Here is a 9786-nt window from a genome sequence, read left to right as displayed (position 1 = left end):
GCACACCGGAAGCGCGACACCACGGAGCCGCGCGGCGCCTGCGCACGAGGGGAACGGGCGGGGAGCGCGCCGCGATTCCCGGCCCCGAGCGAACGACGCATGCGCGGTGTGCGACCCGGGCCGGTACCGTGCGCTGCGAGGCGGGGACGGCGCTCGAGCGTGGGGGGCTGCGGGGCCGCGCCCGCCCGCCCGCTCCGGGCTCGCTGCAGCTGAGCCGGTCCGGAGATCCCCGCCCCGCAGGTCCGCCGTGCCACACCGGCATTCGCCGTCCGTGCCGCATTGCGGCCCCTCCGCCCCAGCGGTGAGCGCCCGCCGCCCGATCCCGGCGGTTCCCGGCCGCCGTCGGCCCCTCCGCGTTCTCGTCCCCGCGGGGCTCTGTCCGCGGTGCCGCCCCCGCTGACACAATGAGCTTCTTCGGGTTCGGGCAGAGCGCGGAGGTTGAGCTGGTGCTGAGCGACGCCGAGAGCCGGCGGCGGGTGGAGCACAAAACGGAGGAGGGCAAGAAGGAGAAATACTTCCTTTTCTACGATGGGGAGACCGTGTCCGGCCGGGTCATCCTCACCCTGAAACACCCCAACAGGCGGCTGGAGCACCAGGGCATCAAAGTGGAGTTCATCGGGCAGATCGGTGAGCGGGGCTGCGCGGTGGCGGTGCGGGGCGGCGGTTCCGCACGTGTGCCGGGTGCTGAAAGTGGGTTACGAGTTGCACGGAGAATCCCCGCGGCCAGCAGCCCGGCTCCTCGCTTACAGCTCCAGGCCTTTTCCAGGTCGTTGTTCCCTTGTCCTGTTTCTTTCCCTTCTGCTCAGTCACTGATGTAAATCCCTTGATAAATATGCACTGAGATGGTGTGAAATTCGGTGTAAAACTCCATCCTGCAGGCTCAGGGCTTGGCTGGAGGGCCTGGTGCTGACAGCTGCTCGGTCGCACTCTCCAGACTGTGTCCATTTGCCACTGCTTTGATTAATGCACAGCGTGATGATTGCTGTGTGCCTGTTGGTCTCCATGCAGCAGCGACACTCAGGGCAGAGGATGGCAAATCAGGTGGTTTTTCATGTGCATTTCACATCCCCAACTGCACCTTCTCCCCCTGCTCCACCGTGCATAGCAGTGCTGCAGCTCAACTTTCCTGAACCCTATGAGCTGTGCTATGCAGTGTCCATCTCCAGCTCTGCTCTGCTTCGCCCTGATGAGCACACATCATGGCACAGACAGGCCGCTGACTTTCTGTTGCTGGCAGCCAGCAGCTCTATGTGCATGTCCCCAATTTGGATGTAAGCATCTCCTGCGTGCTTGGAGGCTGCCACACCCACTCCTCAATCTGATGGTGACTGCAGCATTTCACAGCCGTGGCTGAGATCCACAGCCAGGGTAACTCTGAGATGTCTCACAGCATCACTGCTCTGTGCTGATGCACGAGCTGAGCCATGCAGGTGTGAAACTGTGCCCTTCTGCACTCAGGTTTAACCCTGAAAACACAAGCTTGCAGCCTTTGCACTGTGAATCACACGCTGTAGGAAATGGAACTGGAGATGTTCCTGCTCAGAGATGTTTTTTCAGTTCTTTTTCCTGGCCTTGTTTGTGCGTAACGCCCTCTGTAAAGGAAGGATAGGCTGAGAGAGCTTGTGAACGCTCGAGTGCAGGTGAGCCTGTTGCTCAGAGGGAGCTGAAGGCTTCCTGCTTCGTTATGATCCTCGGTCTGCTCCACTCCATGCTGCCTTGCATGCCTCTTTCCCCCCATTTTGGATATATTTGGAACAACACCCTTGAATTAATACGCATGGCCATAGGCAGTGTGTGCTCAGAGCTGCTGTGTCCTTTGGTTCTGCCCTTTGTGCTGGTTAAGGTGTGGAAGCTGGTATTGCTGATGGCACTCCCTGCATGCCTTCCATCTCAGCACAGCTCTCCTTCTGTTCGGACTCCTCGCTGCCATGAGGTCAGCACGTGTAAAACATGAGTTACCAGCTGAAGGGCTGAGACATGGGGATGGGGCACAGGGAGTGCAGCAGTTCCAGGCTGAGTGCTGGAGCCCAGCCTGGGAGCACAGAACCTGCTGAAGATTTCAGTTCACCTGCAGTTACTGTGCCTTGAGCGTGCCAACCATCTGTTGGCAGGTTGGTTTTTAAACCTTTCAGCTCCAAAAGCTGAAATTGCAGCTTATACCTGTTTGACATGTGGAAATCTTCAAAAGTGTGGGAAACATCAGTTCTTTCTCTTCAAGGTGCCAATCTCTGCCCTTCTGAGCTGGCAGAGAACGTAGCAAGCTGACGTTCACCTCTCCTTGCCTCCTGCATCGTGTGGGAAGATGATATTCATTCCTCCTTACGTGGCACGAGGCTTTTCCATGTCACATCAGTGAGCACTCCCCTCCCAGTGGCACATGTGGCACTGCTGCCCCACAGCTGATCTGTGTGTGTCACCCTGCTGCCCAGCCTGATGAGCTCCATGGCGCTTCTGTGTACATCTCAAGGAGCAGAGAACTGAATCTTGCTGCTGTTCCTGAACTCTTGCAGTCCATCCCAACAGCCTTTTCTGCACAGCTCAGTGCTGATGGTAAACCTGTGTGTGCAATTCAGTTTTTGCTTTCTCATCAGAACGTATCAGCTTGGCTGAGGCTTTACTTTTGGGAAGGACTGCGTGGGTGTCTTGCATTCACACAGCTCACTCACAGGGCTGGGAAGGGCAGATTTCATTGATGGTTATGCGTAATACACAGCTGCAAATGGAAATTGTGGAGTTTAAGTTGCTGTTGCTCTGACTTGGGAGAGAGAAGTTTGTTAAATGTAGAAGGAATTGTGCATTAAAGGAGGAGCCTGCAGTCCCATGTCATGCAAGGAGCTTGCGTGGCAAACTGGAGCAGTGTGACCACATGGGTTGAGCTGGTTTGGGCAGTGCTCCCAAAGGTGAATGCTCTTCTTTATTGATGTTTACCTGTTCTCTCAGGGCTGATGGACACACACGTTTGGTTGCTATGCACTGAGCACTGCCTAAGTGCAGAATCAGTGAGGATTTGTGCTGTTGTTGTTCTCTGGTGTGAATCAAAACTGAAGCAGCACCAGCTGGAAGCATCCTAGCACTCCATTTTTGCTCTGTCACTGCTGCTCCATAGAAGCAGTGGTGTTTTTCCTTTCATTATAGTGCCAATGCCTTTGGCTTTGAGTATAAGGCTGTGTAGGAAACGATGAGAGCTGCTGAGTGTTTTCTGGCCTTCTGTTCTGAATGCATTGCTGTTCTGCTTTGAATTATGCCTTAAGCACATATAAGAGCCAATGTCTTCTGGCATAAAGGTGATGCAAGCTGTAGGGCTGCTCTGAGTGTAGATGAGCGTGGGAAAGGTTAGCAGTAAATCAAGTAAATATGCCAGGAACCTGAGCTGGTACAGAACAACTCCTTTCTTATTCCTGACTTTGGCATCACTGTGAAGAACTGCGTTCAGTTCAGTCATCCATTAATGTGTGTAGCTCTGCTGACTGGTAGAGCGAGCAAATCACTAATTGTGCCTAAGCAGCAGCTTGCTGTACTGGCTCAGTGGTTGCCACACATGAGGATCCGGCTGCCCCAGCCACAGTGGTGGCATGTGCTCAAGTTCTGGCCTACATGGAGAGCAGTGAACAAGTGCAGTGTGCTGCAGCCGTGGGCTCCCCCAGCAGGTTCTCTGGGCAGTGCTAATGATCTGGACATGAGCGTGGTTCGTAGCTGTGAAATCTGCATGTCCTTACTGTGTGTTGTTCCTTTAACATGGACTTGAATCTTCCTAGAGCTCTACTATGACCGAGGAAACCACCATGAGTTTGTGTCCCTGGTGAAAGACCTGGCCCGTCCTGGGGAATTCACTCAATCACAGATATTTGACTTTGAATTCACACATGTGGAAAAACCTTATGAGTCCTACACGGGGCAGAATGTGAAGTTGAGGTGAGTCTCCTCCCTTTGTTGACCCCTATTCTCAGTTCTGTGTGCAAATCCTGATGCTTACCGTAGTGCTACTGGAGTGCAGCATCCCTTCCAAAACATCCCTGTGAGTTTATAATGCGACTCCAAACGAAATTTGATGCTCTGAATGGTGAAAGGCTGTCTCTGAGGGCTTTTATAAGCATACATCAGGCTCAAAGGAACCTGTTTGGCCCCATTTCTGTGACGAGAGAAATCAGCCCCTTCTGAATCTACCTAATATTTTACTTGGTAATTAAAAAAACAAATCACAAAAGAAATTGTTTGCTTTAGTCCTCAGCAGGGACATTTTCACCATCGTGTAATCAGTCTTGTAGACTTTAATTGTGCTCTATATGCAAACAGATGCCTCGCTGGTATCTCATTCATATGTTGCAAGCTGTATTTCACATCTGAGTGCTCCAATTGACTTCACATCCAGTCACTGGCTTCAGAGGGTGGGCTGGAAAATTGTGAGATCTGCAGCCCCTGGAGACCAATGTGATCTCACTTCTTGCAAAAGGACAGTGGTTTTCCATATGTGTTCTGCAAGCTCTTATTGAGATCCCCAAAATGATACGTAGGTAATTCAGGCTCACAAACGCACGAAAGCTTAGAAGAGTCTTAGAAACTGTTATTCCATTTGAAAATTCCCTTTTGGCCTTGCAACCTGTTGGCTGCTCCAGAAGCCAGGGTACTTTGGGGGAAGATTGAGGTTGGATGCAGGGGGGATTTCTTTACTGTGAGAGTGGTGAGGTACTGGAACAGCTGCCCAGAGAGGCTGTGGATGCCCCATCCATAGAGGTGTTCAAGGCCTGGTTGGATGGGGCCCTGGGCAGCCTGGGCTGGTATTAAATGGGAGGTTGGTGGCCCTGCCTGTGGCAGGTGGTTGGAGATCTGTGATCCTTGAGGTCCTTTCCAACGCAACCATTCTGTGATTCTGTGATACTGATAAGCTTATTTGGATAGCCCAGTGCAATCCATTCAGCCCCGTGCCCCTCCTTGCTTCATCTCCGTTACTCCTATGCAGCACTAACAGGAGGGGGGTTCCCTTGCAGGTATTTCCTCCGAGCGACTGTCAGCCGCAGGCTGAACGACGTGGTGAAGGAGATGGACATAGTTGTGCACACTCTTAGCACCTACCCAGAGCTCAACTCCTCTATTAAGATGGAGGTTGGGATTGAGGACTGCCTGCACATTGAGTTTGAGTATAACAAGTCCAAGTAAGTGTCTCAAGAGCAGCCAGTGGTGGTGGGGAATCTGCTACAAGGGGCTGCTTTCTTTGGTAGGCTGAAGCTTGTGTCTCAAATGCACTTTCTTCACACGCTCCACCTTATGGCTGGGGCTGAGGGTAAGAGCAAAGTAACTCGTGGGCTCTTTGCTGTCCTGATGTGCTCCGTGATGCTGACTGTGGTGCTTTCCTCCTTCGTACGCCAGGTATCATTTAAAAGATGTGATTGTCGGTAAGATCTACTTCTTGCTAGTGCGGATCAAGATCAAACACATGGAGATAGATATCATCAAGAGAGAAACGACGGGCACTGGACCCAACGTTTATCATGAGAATGACACAATAGCTAAATATGAGATCATGGACGGTGCCCCTGTGAGAGGTGAGAAAGCAGATGACTTTGAAATTCTTCTCCTCGAGTCTTTAAGGGTGGGAACTTGAATGCTGCAGCATTTTCAGCTGACTCTGTGAGCTCACTAGAAATACGCATCCTGTTTTACAGGTGAACTCATGGTCATTTATGTGGGTGATAAAATAGGACCCTCTTCTTTCTCTGGAGTGATGGGAGGAATAGAGGCATAACGAGTAGCAGTGATTTTACTTAATTCTTTAATGAAGGAGTGGCAGAACCAGGAACAGATGTAGATTCACAGTTGGATTGGACCATCAGTTGGTATTGCTGCAACTCAGGGCAGAACGTGTTTTACTTCAGCTCCAGCCTCCTGTGCCACTTGTTTTCCAGTTCCATTGCCCAGCAGAGTTACCTGCCAGAGAAAAATGTCACTTTGTTTGTTCCTGCAGTGCTATTTTGGTGCAGGTCACAAACAAATTCTGTACTGTTAAAGCTGAGGTGAAATAGCTGCTGCCAGTAGCAGGATCTGGCAATGGACCGTATGTGCTGATGGCTTTTTGAAGGAACTTGAGGTCTTTCAGTTCATTTTGCTCCCCTTCTGGAAAGTCACAAAGTTTGATGCATCCCAGTGAAATGTCATTTTGCTGGCACTCCTAGTCTGTATTTCCAGGATCCCATGCTGATGTTTTGTGCTCTTTGTAGGGGAGTCCATTCCCATCAGACTCTTTCTGGCTGGCTATGAGCTGACTCCAACAATGAGAGACATCAATAAGAAGTTCTCAGTGCGTTATTACCTCAACTTGGTGCTGATTGACGAGGAAGAGAGACGCTACTTTAAACAGCAGGTGAGAAAAGCTGTTTGGTCCTCTCAGACCCACAGGCTGTCACTGAGCACCTGCTGGGTTCCTGGGGGGGAGAAGCACATTTTTTAATAGAGTATCTGTAAGGACTGGACAGCTTAGAGCATGCAGAGAAGGCCTAGAAGAGATGGTCCACAAGGGTCGGATGTGTGTTGTGCTGGGAATTCATGTAGAAGACACTCACCCAGTAGTACTTCTCATCTCTCTTGCTCCAGCGCTTTGATTTATTGATTCTGATGTAGTTAGCAGTGGCAATGGGACAGATCGGCCCTGGACATCCATTGGGTTTGCCTCCATGCCCAGATCCAGGGGAGGAGTGCTCTACCCAACTTTCAGGAAGGCAACGTAGCCTGTGGAAGAGATGCCAGCGTGGGCAAGTTCCCACTGGGTGCAAGCTGTGCTGGGCAGCTTGGTTCAGCCTTTGGGTCTGGGTGGGGCTGGGGGCAGGTCTCACAAGCCCTGACAAGCTGTGCTGGATGTGTTGCTGCAGGAGGTGGTGCTTTGGAGGAAAGGAGACATAGTGAGGAAGAGCATGTCCCACCAAGCAGCCATCGCCTCCCAGCGGTTTGAGGGGACGTCCTCACACACGGAGGCCAAGACCCCCAGCCAGCCTGCAGAGAACAACGGCCGGCAGTGAGAGGCCACGCAGAGGAGGGCTGCTGTGGAGCCAGCGGGGACAGCAGCGAGGAGGAAGAAAAAAAACACTTCGGAGACTTTGTGGGAAAAAAAAAATAACCAGTTTTTGAACTCAATTCCTTTCTTCAAAGGACGAGCAGGGTGGGAAGGGGCTGGGAGGGCAGGGCGAGGAGGAGCACTGGTGGCGCAGAGTTGAAGTTACCTCAGTGCTTCTCCATCAACTACATTCCTTGGGTCGGCTGCTTTGAGGCGCATCTGGAGGCTGCGGAGCTGCCTGATCTCCTCTTTGCCCCGAGACCCTTTTGGTGTGGCTGCAGGGAAGGAGAGAGCAAGTGAAAGCCAAACCTGCTGCGGCTCAGCGGTGCGGAGGTTGCTTTGGGACTGCGTGGGATGGATATTTTTCTTGCCTTTCAGAAATCTGCACAAGGGAAAATGAAATGAAAAACAGCATTTAGTTGGAAGGTAGAGGAGGGAGTCGGAGACTGAGGCGCAGCCTGCTTGGAGCGGCTTCATCTTATCCCCTCACTGCCTCCTCTTCCTCTTCGTGTTGGTGGTGGATGCTTTGTCACAAGCAGTTATAGAATGTAGCAGTGCCACGCAGCCACTTTGCTGGTGGGACACGGGCAGCAGGACGGCTTGTGTGTCCTTGTGGGAGCTCCTGGCCATGTGCTGGGCTGGGGGGAGCTGGGCTGGTTGACATGTGAATCCAGTAGGACGTGGAACAGAGAGGTGGCACAGGCTGGGCAGTGCAGTGAGGGTCAGGAGGAGCAAGCGGTGGTGCTGGGTGGTCGAGAAGTCAGGGCAGAAAGGCTGCAGGCTGAGAGCAGTGCCTTCTGAGCGCTGTCTTTCAGATTCAGCCTTTGGTTGCAGTCCCAGCTGCTGCTGCGGAGCAGGGCAGACCAACCTCAGGAGGTTGGAGCACAGTGTTGGGATGTGAAAAATACTGTGGGAGTGAGTTTGTACTGCACGTGCTGCTGTGCTGATGCTTTGCGTCCTTGTGATAGAGCAGGCATCACAGCAGGGCAGAGAGCAGTACAGAAACGTGTGTTGTATTGTTTGCTCTCTCGCCTGCAGAATGAGTGTTGGTAAGGCCAGAAAGAGGATGCAGTTGTTTAAGGAGTTCGTGGCTGATGCATGCTGCTAGAACAAGCCAAGCAGGAGCTGGAAGGATGGTAGAGTTCTCAAATTCCAGAGAGACATTCTTGAGGCCTGAGCTGAAGTCACCAGGGAGGTCTGAGGGTGTGCCTTGAACTGAGAACCTGAATGCAGTTGTGGTTGTTTTTGTTTCTTTTTAATTCTAAAATAAGCTGCTTTTAGTCTTCAGCTAAGTAGAATCATGAGAACATTCCTAGAATGGAATCATTCCTCCATTAAAAATTAGAAATGGCTTTGTGGATTTGATTGAGTTTGGAGAATATCCATCCTGTTCAGATGCCCTTCGGGGAAGCAGGTGGTTGGAGCTCCTCCCAGATGGAGGGACAGCACTGCATTAGATGCTGGGATAGGAGCTCCATCAAGTGGGATTTGTGTGAGTTTTTCTGCAAGTTTGTGGCTCGCTGTGGTTTTGTCCAGCTGCTTTCTGATTCTGGAATGAACCTCCTCTGCCTCTGTCCTACAGCTGAATGTAGAACAGTTGTCTTGCAGCTGGGAAATGGAAGCATCTTCTGCTTCGTTTAGTCGAATGGTGCTGGTGGAGGGAATGGGGTCAGGGTGGGAAGGGGAGCTTTTTATGTAATAAGACAGCTACTGTATTTCAGTGATCAATGTGTGTTTCTGCTTGCCAAAGTAAGTTATCTTTTAATCACCATGTGTAAGGTTGTGGTTTTTAGTAGAGCTGGGCAGTCTCGCTCTGTTGTAGAGGACACTAATGAACTCATCTCTGCTGAATGCTCGTGTCACACCGTGTTCTGCTCTGTAATAGTGAAGACGTGACTTGCTCTTCTTTACATGAGAAGTGTGTGCCATGGGCTGGAGCCGTGTGCTCCTCAGACTGAAGCAAAAGCTGAGACAACTACCTTGTGACGCCAGGGCAAGGGGAGGTGATGTCTGCAGGTCTCACCTGGCAAAGCAATCTGGTTGTTATTTTGACACTCACTTATTCTACTCCCCCTCTGTGAAGGGGGAACCACCTTGCTGTGGCAATACACAATCCTTGAGAGACAAGTGGAGCTCCTGCAGGAGCCTCAGGGGATAGCAGACTATCTTTCCACAGCTAAGCTGAGCACAGCAGCAACCAAACCACCCTCTGCTTGCCCTCAGCTCCCCTCCAACTTAGAATTTTTCCCCTCGTGAATTCCTTTTGATTGTAGGCCATGTGGTATTAAAGAAACCCCATGGATGAAAATGTTTTTGCATTCCAGGAGTGGTTTGTTTACTGTCTGAGCAGCATCAGTACAGTCTGACAAGATAATGCACTGTAAGGAGATTTCAATTAATCATCTGTTCATCACTTCTAGAGAGCTTGCTTGGAAGGAATCACAGAATGGCTTGGGTTGGAAGGGACTTAAAGATCATCTAGTTCCTCAACTCCTCTTCCATGGGCAGGGTTGAAAAAAAGTGCATGAGCCTGTAGTATGGCTTTTTGTTTTGTTTTTTCCTCCTTTGTGCCTCTCTCCCCCATGTCCCCAGCTGTGAAATCACAATTTAGAAATGATCCCCACTTCTCATCTGAGGATCGTTTAACCCTCTGTTTGTCTGGGCTGGAGCAGATGTGCTGGGCAGGTTAAGTGGAAGCATAGAACAAGGTACTCTAGGAAAGCACTTCATTAGCACGGCGGGGG

General features: G+C 51.3%; 1 protein-coding gene across 1 annotated transcript; it reads left to right on the top strand.

Annotated features, from left to right (window-relative positions):
• The first annotated feature begins 110 nt into the window (after positions 1 to 110).
• On the top strand, positions 111 to 9350 carry VPS26B (VPS26 retromer complex component B). Its single transcript, XM_052697529.1, has 6 exons — positions 111 to 627; positions 3756 to 3912; positions 4986 to 5150; positions 5365 to 5540; positions 6213 to 6355; positions 6861 to 9350. The coding sequence occupies exons 1-6, from the start codon at positions 405 to 407 to the stop codon at positions 7005 to 7007; spliced, it is 1011 nt and encodes a 336-aa protein (XP_052553489.1). The 5' UTR covers positions 111 to 404; the 3' UTR covers positions 7008 to 9350.
• Positions 9351 to 9786: the final 436 nt, after the last annotated feature.

The sequence above is a fragment of the Tympanuchus pallidicinctus genome, unplaced genomic scaffold (genome assembly GCF_026119805.1).
Source record: "Tympanuchus pallidicinctus isolate F22 unplaced genomic scaffold, pur_lepc_1.0 scaffold30, whole genome shotgun sequence".
Taxonomy (NCBI): Eukaryota; Metazoa; Chordata; class Aves; order Galliformes; family Phasianidae; genus Tympanuchus; species Tympanuchus pallidicinctus.
This window is presented reverse-complemented; position numbering and strand designations above follow the sequence as displayed.

Bases quoted from the DNA above. Each gene is read 5' to 3' on its own strand.
- VPS26B (XM_052697529.1), top strand. From the start codon at position 405: ATGAGCTTCTTCGGGTTCGGGCAGAGCGCGGAGGTTGAGCTGGTGCTG. The intron at 3,913-4,985 runs GTGAGTCTCCTC...GTTCCCTTGCAG, and splicing joins GGGCAGAATGTGAAGTTGAG to GTATTTCCTCCGAGCGACTG. The intron at 5,151-5,364 runs GTAAGTGTCTCA...TTCGTACGCCAG, and splicing joins TTTGAGTATAACAAGTCCAA to GTATCATTTAAAAGATGTGA.